This window comes from Cydia strobilella, chromosome 7 (assembly GCF_947568885.1).
Source record: "Cydia strobilella chromosome 7, ilCydStro3.1, whole genome shotgun sequence".
NCBI classification, from domain to species: domain Eukaryota; kingdom Metazoa; phylum Arthropoda; class Insecta; order Lepidoptera; family Tortricidae; genus Cydia; species Cydia strobilella.
Genome location: NC_086047.1, coordinates 10,485,648 through 10,501,576, shown reverse-complemented (window position 1 = coordinate 10,501,576; position 15,929 = coordinate 10,485,648). Strand labels below are relative to the sequence as shown.

General features: G+C 36.2%; 1 protein-coding gene across 5 annotated transcripts in view; it reads left to right on the top strand.

The window, feature by feature from the left end:
* Positions 1–15,929, top strand: part of LOC134743097 (cystinosin homolog) — a 52,739-nt gene that overhangs the window by 10,609 nt on the left and 26,201 nt on the right. Inside the window, exon 1 of one of the 5 annotated variants that reach the window (XM_063676419.1) lies at positions 5,683–5,831. The exons of 1 other annotated variant lie outside the window; for it this stretch is intronic. Coding sequence is in view for 3 of the 4 variants with exons in the window: in XM_063676421.1 (XP_063532491.1) it covers positions 5,838–5,839 (2 nt within the window). In the remaining variant the exon portion in view is untranslated. Of the gene's footprint in view, positions 1–5,682; positions 5,840–15,929 lie in introns of those variants that run through there. 3 more of the 5 variants (XM_063676421.1, XM_063676418.1, XM_063676422.1) reach the window with 3 other exon arrangements.

Here is a 15,929-nt window from a genome sequence, read left to right as displayed (position 1 = left end):
AAAACCCGACACCGATACCTCTCATACTTCACGAAATATAAAAGTTTGAATGTGAGTGTAAATTTCTTCAAAATATATTTCAAAAAATTCTACAAGCTTAACTATTTGACCGATTTCAATGTTTAATATCTCAAATAAAAGCTCATTATATACATTACTTACAAAAAAATACTCATAAAACATATACTGAACCCTTTTGGCAAAAGCGGCATCTTAATTTTTTTTCTTACTCGATTGATAGTTTTTACTTGATTTCTTAAAAAAAATATTATGGAACATGAATAGTTTAATAAATTTATATATAGTACTGAGTATATAAAAGTATTACAAAAAAACCCGACACCCATACCTTTCATTCTTCACGAAATATTTAAGTTCAATTATGCACGTTCTTACAAATAAATTCTTTAAAAGAAATCTTCAACCGCAGTAAGTGCACTGATTTTAATATGAAATGTGTCATATGAAAAGAAATCACCCAATTTATTTTAATAAATAAAAAATTAGTAAATAAAAACTGAATAAAGTTTTTTCCTGATGGTGAATTACAAAAAAATATAACAAATCTAAAATTAGGAATTATTTTTATTTAAAGTGACTACATTTGTAAACAAAAAACTTAAATGTCCTCTTCGGGTTCATATTTCATATTCATTTATTGCAACCATGGTTTTATAGGTATTACAAATTCTTGGTAGTTCCACATGGACCCCGTGGGGGCATAGCAATATTACATGCATACTTAGAATCTAATCTTAAATCTATGTGTATAATACATATGCGCATATTTGTGTTCTATGTCTTTGTACAATAAAGAGTTTATACATACATACATACATATATAAAAGTAGGTCAATTGAAGCGTTTTTATACATATAAGCCGAATTGAATCAGATAATTGTCAGTGTATTAAATATAAAAATAAACGGGCAACTAATTATTATTAGGTGATGTCAAATTATATGGTTCACCGGTAGATGTAAAACTGAAAAAGAAAAGTCGTTTTGTTAAGTACTTGTACCATTCCAATACTACAAAATCACTGATCATACATGAACTGGTTGCTGTAGATTACTGTTGAATTATTTTTGTGCCTAGTTGATAACCATTAAACCTATAATTTTGTGCCAGACCTATAATTAGTGGTCAGCATGCAAAATAGCCCTGGATTGAAAATTACATTAACTTACTTTTGATTTGTACAGCCACATTTGCATGATTTACACTGGGCTGTGCATGGCCAGCTGACGCGACGACACCCACAATGCATAGTTTCGCAGACAGATTTGCAGCCACAATGGTCCAAGAGGCTTAATTGAGACCAAATCGCTGTAAATGCCGACCATTCCGGAGTCCAACTCTCTTTTTCCTCAGTCCATCCCCAAAAAGACGTACATGGTATGGAAACTTCTGGTTTCAGAGCGTTTCCCCATATATGGCCCTCTTGGTAAGCTGCTCGAAGTGCATGTTTATAGAGAGCAGCTGATGTAGATGGCAGGGTTGGCAGGTTCTAATTTCTCGGCCAAATCAGATTTGTTCCCTGAACGACGCCCTCCATTGACTGACAACGAAGGTGGACAAATTTGGTTTTCGTACTGGAAGAATTCGTTCAGATCAAGCTGCCTTTCTCTGGCCACTATAAAAAGACGGGAAAGTAGGAGTATGTCAACTTTTAAGTTTTTGATTTTGTCAGGTGTGTAACTACATATTTTAATTTTAGAATAAAGTAACACTAGATTTGTGTTATTGTTTGGCCAAACGGAACACATAAACGTAAATGAAGTTCACAAATATTTGTTTGCTTCAAAAAACAAGCTTGTGTCAAGCCTGCCACCTACATCAGCTGCTCTCTATAAACATGCACTTCGAGCGGCTTATATATGGGGAAACGCTATGAAACCAGAAGTTTCCATACCATGTCCATCTTCTTGGGGATGGACTGAGGAAAAAGAGAGTTGGACTCCGGAATGGTCGGCTGTTACAGCGATTTGGTCGCAATTAAGCCTCTTGGACCATTGTGGCTGCAAATCTGGCTGCGAAACTATGCGTTGTGAGTGTCGTCGCGTCAGCTTACCATGCACAGCCCAGTGTAAATCATGCAAAGGTGGCTGTACAAATCAAAAGTAAGTTAATGTAATTTTCAATCCAGAGTTATTTTGCATGCTGACCACTGATTATAGGTCTGGCACAAAATTATAGGTTTAATGGTAATCAACTAGGCACAAAAATAATTCAACAGTAAATCTACAGGCACAAAAATTATCCAACAGTAATCTACAGCAACCAGTTCATGTATGATCGGTGATTTTGTAGTATTGAAATGGTACGAGTACTTCTCAAAACGAATTTTTTTTTTAGTTCTACATCTACCGGTGAACCCGAATAGAACATTTAAGTTTTTTGTTTACAAATGTAGTCACTTTAAATAAAAATAATTCCTAATTTTAGATTTGTTATATTTTTTTGTAATTCACCACCAGGAAAAAACTTTATTCAGTTTTTATTTACTAATTTTTTATTTATTAAAATAAATTGGGTGATTTCTTTTCATATGACACATTTCATATTAAAATCATATCAATCAACACTTACTGCGGTTGAAGATTTCTTTTAAAGAATTTATTTGTAAGAACGTACATAATTGAACTTAAATATTTCGTGAAGAATGAAAGGTATGGGTGTCGGGTTTTTTGTAATACTTTTATATACTCAGTACAATATATATATTTATTAAACTATTCATGTTCCATAATTTTTTTTTATGAAATCAAGTAAAAACTATCAATCGAGTAAGAAAAAAACCTTAAGATGCCATTTTTTGCCAAAAGTATTCAGTATATGTTTTTTGAATATTTTTTTATAAGTAGTATATATAATGAGCTTTTATTTGAGATATTAAATATTAAAATCGGTCGAATAGTTTAGCTTGTAGAATTATTTGGAATATATGTTGAAGAAATTTACACTCACATTCAAACTTTCATATTTCGAGAAGTATGAGAGATATCGGTGTCGGGTTTTTTTTATAATACTTGATATTTATTCAGTAATATATACATGCATTAAACTATTCATATTCCATACAATTTTTTTGAGAAATCAAGTAATTACTATCAATCGAGTAAAAAAATAAACTTAAAATTCCCGTTTTTATCAAAAGTATTGAGTATATATTTTTTGAGTATTTTTTTAAAAGTAATGTATATAATGAGCTTTCATTTGAGATATTAAACATTTAAATCGGTTCATTGGTTTAGCTTGTAGAATTTTTTGAAATATTTTTTAAAGAAGTGGCGCCATCTCTGTTCTTAAGGGGTGAAACTGCCGCTGCTGCGGGTCAAATCGCTCAGTTTGGTCCCTACTATCACTGCGCAAAGCGGCTTGCTTTTATCATGAAGTGCAGCATTTTGTTTATAACAAGTATGACTATTACCAGTAACCACAGATACCCACTAGGCTAGAATCTAGTCTAGGCGACTTTACGTCATCACATCACACATTGGCTCCCATATATTATTTTGTATGACAGCACGACCGGTCATTTTATTTTTGTCGAGTTTTACCACCTGTTCAATTCAGTTCTGGGGGTAAAAATATTATCCCCAGAACTGGTTGGGGGGTATTGAAGCAAAGAATTGTGTACGATGTTCTGTGGCTTCCGGCATAGTATTTTACAAAAGAGCACATCGTGATAACCTCTTGCAGTCTTTGTAAACGCATCATAAAGCGGAATTTGGCGATTACATATAGTTTATAAACTTGTCATTAACGAAAGAAAAATGAAACGAGTTAAATAAACATCAACATATAGCTTGTCGACCCGCCCCCCGCGAATCTCGGATTTGAAAATGTCTGTCACTTCAGTGTTGCACATCAGTGATAGAGACCGAATATGAAATAGCGAGCACGAGGCAGCGGCCGGCGGGTGCCAGAAGCCAAAACCATCTGACCTATGTATTTTGACTCTATGTATAACTAGCGACCCGCCCCGGCTTCGCACGGGTGCAATGCTGATGTATATATGTATAAATCTTCCTCTTGAATCACTATCTATTAAAAACAACAGCATCAAAATCCGTTGCCTAGTTTTAAAGATCTTACATTTAAATATGTATCAATAATTTATGAATTTTCGCAATACCAAACAATTTGCTGCCTATTTCACAACGTATGAAATCTATAAAAACTGCTGTATCATTCAATTCAGAATGCAGCCTGTAACTCTCGAAGATGTGACGTCATGTTTTTATCTAGAGTTAATAGGCACGAAATATGCCAAGTCATTTTGCCATAATGACACCACTCTGTCGGTTGTATCATCGACGATACGCCGAGCGGTAGGCATATAGCGCGTGGCCTTGAGCGAGTGAAGGAGGCCTGCCATAATGACACCATTGTCTCGCTTGCCCCGTTACAATTATTATAAGCAGTAGTCACTTAACCTGTTTTAATAAATGCCACCGCAAAGACAAATAAATTCAAAACAATTATCCAATTTAAGGCGGTTGAAGTATGAGTAAATTGGTGAGGTTGTTGCGTCAGTATTATTAAGTTTTTTTACTATCTTATTTTTACAATAAATTAGCCGCAAAAACTTAAAACTAAATGTTTTGTTTTCTGTGTCACGTCAATCGTTATTAGGGCGCTATTGATACCGATGAGGGACAGTATTATAAAAATAATGCTACCCTAAAATTGATCGGTCTTTCTGAACACTACTAAACCCACGAAGATGTATCTGGCCTCGGTATCTTCTGATCTTACTTTTTGCAGTTTCAAAAACAATAAAATACGAACTTTTTCAAATGCAGAATGTTTACAGATTTTGTAACATAATATGGATTATTTGTATCTGAAATAAATGCTTTCATTTCATTTGTTACAGATTCTGATATTTTATCAAATCGTTACGCTGCAACTTACTACAAACATAATGAATAGGGTTGTTGACACATGTTGAATTTTATAACTAAATCTAGTTATATAGATAGAAAACGAGCAATTTATCACAATAAATTGGAAACTTAAAAAAAAATGGGAATAATGTAAAAAATACAAGACCTCAGTCTCAAAATTTAGTTTTTTTTTTTAACTTTCAAGTAAGAAAAAAATGACACCATTTGATTCCTTACATTTTATAAAAAAAATGTATAGCAACAATATACCTACATAAATTTACGCAATATTTCACCGGCAAAATGGCAATATCCTTGTTTTCCATACATCGAAACGGCTTCTAAGCAATATAGACGTTACATGGTGACGTCACGATGTATTGCCATTTTGTTAGTAGCGTTTCGTCAGTAAAGTGCGGGTGCCAGACTTTGACCATCATTTGTGACTTTTGTACTGCTTTAAGACATCCCATGGGTCCCATACAGACATTTGATCCTCAAAACAAAACAAACCCGATCGACTGATTGATACCATTAATAAAAAATTGTCAAATAACCTATTGCTACGGAAAAGATAAGAGCATTTAACCGAATGGCATTATCTACATGTTACTCATTATTGATTGTCTATCAGACCGCTTACGCTGAAAACAGATTTACCAGTAACACTGTGTTGTCGGATTAGTCAATAATAATCCTTCTGCCGATGTTGTAAGGGTCTAATGTATTTGCCTACGATAAATTGGCAGACTAGCGCACATTACCTGAAACAAACAGATATACACCGTTGTGGTTGACTGTTATCATTCGACGGAGCGACGTAGCTGGAAACGCACGCGCCCGCGAATAAAAAATCGTTTGATTTTTAAATCGCTTCGTTCAGTTGCATATTTCATCAAGTTGGGCTGAGTTGTGTTAGTGAATTTTTTGAATTAAGTGAGTATGTTCAAGTTCTTTTCTTGTTTTGTTAGAGCTAAAAGGTAAAAGTAAAGTTAGAACAGTTTACCTACAGTGCGCGAAGAAATTAATTTTGATAGTGTTCAAATTGAAAATAAGCATTTTGCAAACAAAAAGTGCTATAAATAATCAATGTGATCAATTTTAAAATATATAAATCAATCGCATGATTTATGAGTAGGGTGCTTTTATGATTCCGTGCCAATAAGCAAAATACTTCACTACTATTTAGGTAAATTAATATAATTCAAGAACTTAGTTAATTCATTACTGCACGGTATTTAAATCCTTTAATAGCATTATAATATTCCTATAATAAAATGATTTCCAACCGCAATTCTATATGCAGATGTTTTTTGACACGCTTTGACTTAGCTTCACTCTGTACATTTATATTCATGGACTATTTACGAACTTTGATTAAATCTTGTAAGTTGAACCACTTCCCGGCGTCTGACTGAGCCGAAATTTGTAATACTTTCGTAGTTTCGGTTTTAGTGCTATAATATTTTCGCATTGAGCCGATCTAATGATGCACTTGGGAGGTAGTTATCTAAATGTATTTATTCCTCGTCGTGTTTGGGCTCAAGAGAAAGCAGGATTTGATAGACAAAGGACATGAGGTGAAGTCAACGAGCCGCGACCCACTCCCCCATCTAAAAATAAGTAGGTATGAAAAAAATATCCAAAATTTGCGACGACAATATTGACTACTCGTATAACAAATACCAGTTCTAGATATGGTATGATATTTACGATGATAAAGATAGGTAAAACATTATACATATATCAATAGCATATTAACATTAGTATCAATGTGGGTAATCTTATATGTAGACTGCAACTGTATATGACATCTATTAAGAAATCTAGTGTAAGTTAGGACATTGCGCTCGAGTATCGTTACTGATATCTTTTGGTTACGGTCTGTCGTTAGTTCATTACTCATATTACCTAGTCTATGAAACTAGTCTAGAAACGTTCCATGGTAAAGGATATCCTGTAGAAAATCGATGTAACATATCATTACACAACGTAACATTATATACTTACCTCTTGTACATATATGTACTATGTCACATGTAGAAGACTGGATTGTTCTAACTACTTATTAACAACGGATGCAGCCATTAATAGAAATAAATTTAAATAACAATATCGTTACTTTATAGTCCGTAAAAATAAAACCTTGTTTGTATAGGTATATACCTACTCGTGTTCAGCGATGATACCCGTATGTGTACACCGATGGTACCTCTGTGTATAGCGACGATACCTAAGTGTATATAGCGATGATACCTTTGTGTAGAGCGATGTATCCTGTATGTATAGCTACTAACTTGGAATCACCGTACACTGTACGGCGTACAGTCGGTACATGTGTATACAACGGATAGTTATTCATGGGTCGTTGTTATGATGGTGAATCACATATCCACCAAATCCAATTCTTTTTGAAATTATCGAAAGACCAAGCGGGAGATCAATATTTGGTTTATTTTCGACTAACCTAACACAACCAAAATAGTCATATTCTGACTATTTTGTGGCTCAGTTTTCTCAATAAAGTTATCATGAGTTTACCATGAGTCCGGCCCATCGTCCCGTGGAAGCCCATCGCCTTTCCCGACACGAACACAGTGTGGTCCAACCAATAACACCTAATATTTTACAAGATTTCTCCGTTGATTTTCATTCAATAGCTGATTTATTAAGAATAGGTGGTATTTACTTTACTTAAAATCATCTATCAGTCACATTAAATATTATATGTTAAGGTCAACCGGGGTAAATGCGCCTCTTGTGGTAAATGCGTCTTTTGAAGATATCTTTGAAACGCAACATACAACGCAACAACTATTATAGCCGTCTGCATTACAAGTTTAGTGACCACACTTCGAACAGAGAGGGTTGCAATAGTTCTAAAATATTCCGTTTAGAAGAAATCTTTAAAAGCATTTACCTCAAATTTCAAGTGACGCATTTAATCTGATTAACCTTAATATGTAGGTATTTTAACGATGTAACAAACAAATCACTTAAATCGGTTGTAAAGCGAGAGCGAGTGATTAGTATAGCTTCGATACGCATAATGAAATGGCTGTAAAAATAAAAACTGAATAATATATTTATGATTAGTTTTGTTGTTTGTCCACCACAAGTGATATGAATGTATATGAGTATTTCCTGTAGACGTTATTTTACTTTTATTTTTGTTTGGAAGTTTGTATCTAAATTTTGAGCAGATACGCCTGCGAGAACTTAACACAACACATTTTTCTTAAAAATATGATAGTTTCGCGCGAGTCAATGGCAGTAAACTATTTAATTTCTTTATGATTTAGCACATGAATATTGGACACCCATTTATAATCAATTAACAATTAACACAACCAAATTAAAACATTTTCTGATTCATTATTTAGGGGCTATACGCGGTTTCGACTATTGTAGTGATAATTCTATTAATAACCGAAGGCATTCTTCTAATTATAACGATATCGAAGACTCAATATTAATCAGTGGTATTAAAATTTTGTAGGTAGGTTTTGTGGTACCATCAGCCGCAAAAGTGCATGGCGACTTTATCAATGAATTCATTCATAATTTCTCAATGAAATTTCGCAGCTCACTGTACTTTGAGGTTCGAAATTGCATGGAGAAATTATGAATGAATTCCATTCATAATTTTTCCGTGCAATTTCAAACCTCACTGTACATAAAAATAATACCAATGGAACCTTGTGGTTTAGATTATCCATATTCCTCGCATTAGACCGTTAGGTATGTTAAAAAATGTAGGTAAGATATTTTACTTTATGATCTTCCTTAAAAAGTTTTAGTGGTACCTGCTGCTGTGTGCATACACAGAGTAAGTAAATATCTAAATATGCTACGCAGCAAATCCCATTAATCAATCTTTTTCCTCGAGGTTTCCTCTTAAATTGGCATTACTTAAGATTTCCTCAGCTTTAGGTTTTTGTACGAGGAAATTGGACAACCGTTTTTTCATACAAACGTAGTACCTAACCATTTTCTTGTCTGTATATGGGGTATTTTCTATGAAAAAGGACCTTATTGGCGATGGCGCTTACGCCGCACAGCGTCGCGCGGCATTGTATTTATATCGGAGCATCGTTTATAATGGCGTAAGCACCATCGACAATAAGGTCCCTTTTCATAGAAAATACCACATATTACCTATTTGTAAATTGTGTTGTAAAAAATTCAATGCAATTAACAAAAATCCATTATTTTGCTATTTATTATATCTTGATTTGCTATCCTTTTCAGGGTTCCGTACGTACCCAAAGGGTAAAAACGGGACCCTATTACTAAGACTCCTCTGTCCGTCTGTGCGTCTGTCTGTCTGTCTGTCCGTCTGTTTGTCACCAGGCTGTATCTCATCAACCGTGATAGCCAGACAGTTGAAATTTTCACAAATGATGTATTTCTGTTGCCGCTATAACAACAAATACTAAAAAGTACGGAACCTTCGGTGGGCGAGTCCGACTTGTACTTGTCCGGTTTTTATTTAAGTCCCACATACCGATTAGGTTGCGCTCACAAGCAAATATATTTTTTTCATTGAATGGATAGGTTCGAACTTTAATTGTTTACTTTATTAAGCTCGTCAAAGACGGAGTGATAATATATCGGCCGATATCGGCGGATACCGACAGACACCGACAGATATCTGCGAGTATCGCTAAGCACCACACACGCAAAGATACCAAAATATATATCGCTCTCTATCTAGCACCTACATTGTGAGAGAGACGAAATATACTGACCCATACATCGCAAGGCATCTTAAGGCTTCTGCAGATGCCTTGCGATAAGATATCGGCAGATACCAAAATACATTATATTAGAGGTTCGTGTGTGGGCTCTGTCAAATAGTACGTAAAAGATATCGGCAGATGCAGTATCTGTCGGTATCTGCCGATATATCATCGCTCCGTCTGTGATGGGCTTAATGCTGCAAGGTTAGGATATCGATTTGAAATTATACCATTCTAGGTCATGTCATCGATACATACCGTAAAACCCATCAGGTAATTTTAGTCCACGACTTACAGCTATGGTCCAAATTCAAGTTCCTGTAAAGTATGTCTAAATATTTTTCTAATTATAATGAGTATCTAATATAGAAAAAGCATTAGTATATCTAAGCAACAAAATAAATGTAACGAGTACAAATCATAACGGCTCGTTAATAATCAACGTTAAAAACTGCACCATAGTTGCATTATAGCATGGCCATTAACTCAACTTCAATAGTAATAATAGATGAATCTAGAAATTGTGCGTTTGTCCAACAGTTAGCACTTAAAAGCTTACAGTGTTTGAAATGGGCGCATAAATAATCCCAAAATATAGAATCTGTGTGTGTGTGTGGTTTCGAAACATGTGAACTCAAAATATCGCGTCAGTACATATATTATTTTGTTTACAAGGTTTGTTGCACAAGTCTTATAACTCGCATAGTTACAATTATTTTATATATTTTACATTATTAGGTACACTAAACAGATATCGTACCATACAACACAATGCTTACAATGCTTGGGGATTATTGGCAACATTTACAAATTGAATATAGGAAACGATGTTAAATAGAAAATAGGTACCATCTTTTCACAGTTCCCAAAAGTTCTAGAAAATGGACTAATAGAAATAAAAAACTAATCAAATGATAAAAGAAAAGTAGATTCTTTATCTACTTAATTAGAAATCAAGCAGCAACAATAGGCTTTTGTAAACTGTTTTAATCTTTTCAAAGGACAGCAACATATTTGTGACAATAGTTAATTTACTATTTAAGAACTCATTTGCGCCGCTAGTATTTATTAGCTAGTCGCTAGTCAATTGTAATAGCAAAATCGCACTTAAAAATTGATGTTTAGTAATCATTATTCAATCAAATTAACAATAGAATAAATATCGCTTGGAAGAGATACTGGTCCTATAAAGAAGTAATGAAAAACCCTGACATACCATTGAATGCTAAAAGGAAAGTATTTGATACTTGCATTCTACCGAGTATGACTTATGGCTGCCAGACATGGAATCCCACTGAACAAAATACCAAAGCTCTACAGACATGCCAACACAGCATAGAAAGGAGTATTTTAAATATTAAACTACGAGATAGGATAACACTTACAGCAATAAGACAGCGCACAAAAATTACTGATATAAAACACTACATCAAAAAATCGAAATGGAACTGGGCAGGCCATATTATAAGAACAAACAAAGACAAATGGGCCAAAGATGTGATGGATTGGTGTCCTAAGTACAATAAGAGGAAACAAGGAGGTCAATACTGTAGATGGGAGGACGACATAAAGAAAACAGCAGGAACAACATGGATGAGAATAGCAAGAGACCGATTAGCATGGAGAAATCTTGGGGAGGCCTATGCTGCAAAGCAAGACAATCTGCAGAAACGACATAACCAGTGCCAAAAGAAAAAAATAGAATAAAAAGAAGAAATATTATAAAATAAATAAATAAATATGTAAGTAAACATAAGTTTAGGTACTAGAAATATGTATGTAAGTTAGATTGTTAATAAAGGCTTTTATTATTATTATTATGTTCGTCCTTTACATAATCTCGGGACCATGGGGTCCCGGACATTTGGAAGGCGTGCGTGGGGCCGAAGCCAACACGCAGAGTCCCCTTGTAAAAAGACAATTTACTCTAAAAGGTGATGTGACACCAACCGACGATTATCCCTGTATGCACTATAGTAGTGCACCCAAGGACAAGCCCCGGTTAGTGCAGGACTATTGCAATGATAAGAAACAAAATAAACTAGGCTATTGTGTTGAGATGTTAGTGTACTGGTTACCGGGTCTATGGAAATACTATAGCACCTGCCCCAATCTATGTTTAAAAACACGACAAAAATGGACAGGTGGTGACTCGCCAACTCACAATATGGGTCCCCGAAATTATTATTATTATTATTATTCAATCAAATAAAATTTCTCAAAATGAGTATTTATTGTTAACTAAACCATGTGCAAGTCATAATGGTGTTATAGTTTTTCTTCGGCCATTGATTTGTGGCTTGACATTGTTGTTAGTTGCGGTCAACAGCGTTTCAACCTGATAAATCAATTGAGATGACTCTGGCAATGAACTTACTCTACTCTGATTAGGTTACGCGGGGCGTGTGAAAATTAATTGTAAACTTGTAAATTTGTACAACTTTACGTCATTAGTGCCATTACCTATACAATCCAGCCGTATTTTGAAGTAAAACTTCTTTAGGCGCGAATAGAGGGTAACACAGATTTTTTTCTGACAGAAGTAACGCTCAGTAGTGACACGCACAATAGGACACACGTCAAAATGCCAACATAGCGTTAAGGCGGTTCCCTGAGCCAGAAGGCGAAAAATCTCCTTATATGATCCTGTTTTTCTAAGAGGCGTTGATATTCGTAGACGTGGAAAAATATATGTAGTTCTTGACTATATTATCTTTAATATCATAGCTTCCGATACACGAATTATGACACTTCGCTCGATACAATTAATTCCCAAAGTAACCTCTAACTCGGTCTTTTAATCCAACTCGGTTATTTATCATGTGATACTATAAACAAAACAAGAAGAAAAAACAATCTTAACTTAAATAGTAATTTCATAGCTTTCGAATTTCGATATTGTAAGGTAACGTTTTTAAAATAAATAAAAATCGACAAAATTCGATCAAAATTGACACTTGGCGCGCATGATCTTTCCCGTTCTTTCTTGCGAAATGTGACAGAGACAGCGGCAAACCGATGGAACGGCCTTAAACGTCATCGTCAAAGAAGTTTTACTTCAATCTCGCGTAAAGATTAGACGCACACACTTTTTTTATATGTACTTAGTATGTAACTTAGCTATTTTATTACTGTGACGCATTATGTAATGTTTTTATTAGCACTAAAGGTTCACATAAAAGTAATTTGAATTTGAATTTGAAAAGTAATAAAATGATGAATTGATAACGTTTAGCAACGAGTCATCCATTAATTACATCACACGTTTAGGGGGGGAGGGGGTCAAGAAAATGTGACATGTTGTGACAAGGGGGAGGGAGGAGTCACAAACTTTGTGACGTCACTTTAACTTATTTAAATTATTTTATTCGCTGTAAAGTTTAATAACAAGTTTTTGGAACGATAATCGTTTTCATTCGTTTAATTTTCTTTCCTATTCAGTTTTGGGTTATAAAATTACTAATATTTATTTTGTCAAAAATATTTTGATAAAATATTAATAATACTTAATTCGATTTGCCGATTTCATTGAAAAAATGTGACGTCACACCACGGGGGGAGGGGTTTGCCAAATGTGACCAAGTGTGACAAGGAGGTGGGAGGGGTCAAAAAACGTACGTGTGACGTAATTAATGGATGAACCCCAATACTTAAAGAAATATATTATTTATTGTAGGTGCGTATCGATTTTTAAGGATATCAATCGATGTTTATACGGTAGTCGATTCATTATTTCAGAATATCAGTAGGTAGAGACAGGAAAATTGTAGAAAGTTACGAGTAGTTTTACATATTATCATGTAAGTGTTAAATGGCTTCTGTATACTTGTATAGGTATCCATTTATAACGCAGTTTCATCGTTGCGCGGATCGTTAACGCCACGCATTGGCTGGTAGATTTCTCATTCTTCATATCTTTATTATGATATTTTTATTGTAATACAAGTTTTAGTTACAACACACCACACACATACCTGTAACATCGACAAATGTGCACAATATCAAACACGTCTCTCGCTTCGAGGAAATTAGCGTTTACCTTGCCTCTAGTATACCGACCACGATAAACTCTACTTGTTCCAAATCGTCGAGCGTTAAACATACTTCCTTAAGGCCCATTATAGTGAACATCCCAGATTTGAACGGCACTATTGAGCTGTCGATAGACGTGAACTGTTTCTGTTTTGTAAATTGCTACGTCCTTTCCTTCGGTATTTGGAAACATCGATTATTTATGGAGAGCCATTGATAAATTATGTTAATGAGCGTGCTATATAATAACTACATCGACATGGTGGTTTAGTATCATGCTTTATATTTCTCATTCCGGTTTGATGCTGACATCACTCTTTTCATGCCATTTATAGTGGTTGTTTAATACCTATTGTTCATTGACCTTGCCTGCCGCTGATTTTTTTAGAAAATAAATCTCATATTAGCATTTATTCCGATAACCTGTTATTGAAATGATAACGACATTGAAAGTTATTGTTAGACTTCATGGTAATTTACTTAAAAAGTCTCTGGAATGCTGTTTAGTCTAATAAGTAGGTACACAATGTGTTCCTATGTATGTATAAACATTTAAACATGGTTCGTCATGGTTTTTTTTTTTTTTTTTTTTTTTTTTTTTTTATTATAAACTGATCGGCGATTGGCCCTAGTCACACCTGATGGAAAGTGAAGACAGGGCCTACGATGGAGCTCACCGGTTCAGTAACAGCCTATTCACTCTTGTTTTAAAGAGACCGAGGTCATATTGATCAGGGAATACAGATGGCGGGAGCGCATTCCATTCCTTAGCCGTCCGTACCAAAAAGGAGGAGGCAAAACGTTTCGTCCGAACGAATGGAATGTGGACCACGAACGGGTGCATACGCTCCCCGCGCCTGGATGTCCGATGATGGAAAGGGGAAGGTGGGATCAGGTCGTGCAGTTCCTGTGCGCACTCCCCGAAATGTATCCGATAGAACACCGATAGGCAAGCGACTCGACGGCGATGCTCAAGGCTCTGTATCCTTGACTTGACCGATGGATCATCGCCAAAGAGTCTATGAGCCCGGCGCTCTACTGAGTCCAGGGCCGCCAGCTGATATTTGGCAGAACCGTCCCATAGGTGGGAGCAGCATTCCATGCACGAGCGTACCTGTGCTTGGTATAGGGAGAGAAGCTGATTCGGCGTGAAATACCGCTTCACCTTAAATAGGACACCAAGTTTTTTGGCAGCAGTTTTAGCCCTAGACTCAATAGTCGACCCGAAGTTTAAGTTTGATTTTAAACTTAGACCGAGAAGCTCTAAAGTGTTGGTCACGGGAAGGGACACATTTCGGAAAGTGGGAGCCAAGGTAAACTGGCTCCGTTTTGCAGTGAAAAGACACGCCTGTGTTTTAGTGGCGTTGAATCCAACCAAGTTGGCCTCGCCCCATTCGGACACGGCATCCAAGGACAGATTCAATCGCTCCACCATGGTCTCCCTGAGGATCTTGGTGTCAGCTACACTAACCCTCGCGTCACCAAGGTATCTCTCCGTAACCGTGCTGTCATCCGCGTACCCAAAGATACCGGGCTTGAGCAGATCGTTGATGTGCAGCAGAAAGAGGGTCGCGGAGAGGACTGAACCCTGAGGTACCCCGGCATTAATAGCCAAAAGATCAGACGAGCATCCATCTAGGACAACTCGAATAGATCGGTCACTCAGGAAATCAGTGATCCAGGAGCGCAGGCCAGAGGAGATCCCATACGCGGAAAGCTTGCTAATTAGGCTGTCGTGCCAGACTCTGTCAAAAGCCTTGGAAATGTCGAGGGACACGGCGATAGCCTCACCATGTCTCTCGATGGCCTCGCCCCATAGGTGGGTGGCATAAATCAGAAGGTCCCCAGTAGACCGATTCCGGCGAAAACCGTATTGCCGATCACTGAGGAGATCGTTACCTTCGAGATATGCCAGGAGCTTGGTGTTCAGAACACGCTCCATAATCTTACAAAGTATGGAGGTGATCGCGATAGGTCGATAATTTGACGGGTCAGCACGACTACCCTTCTTAGGTACAGGCTGTACGTTTGCAAGCTTCCACGATTCGGGGACTTGACCCGACCTCAGGGAAAGACGATACAGGCGTGTCAGTACTGGAGACAACTCAGGCGCACAAGTTTTCAACACAATCGCTGGAACTCCATCAGGACCACTAGCTTTGTTCACGTCTAGACGGCGCAGTGCTTTCAATACCTCCCTTTGGTGTATTTTTACTTCGGGCATTGAAGCACCAAAGGTAGGCAAGGAGGGAGGCTTAGC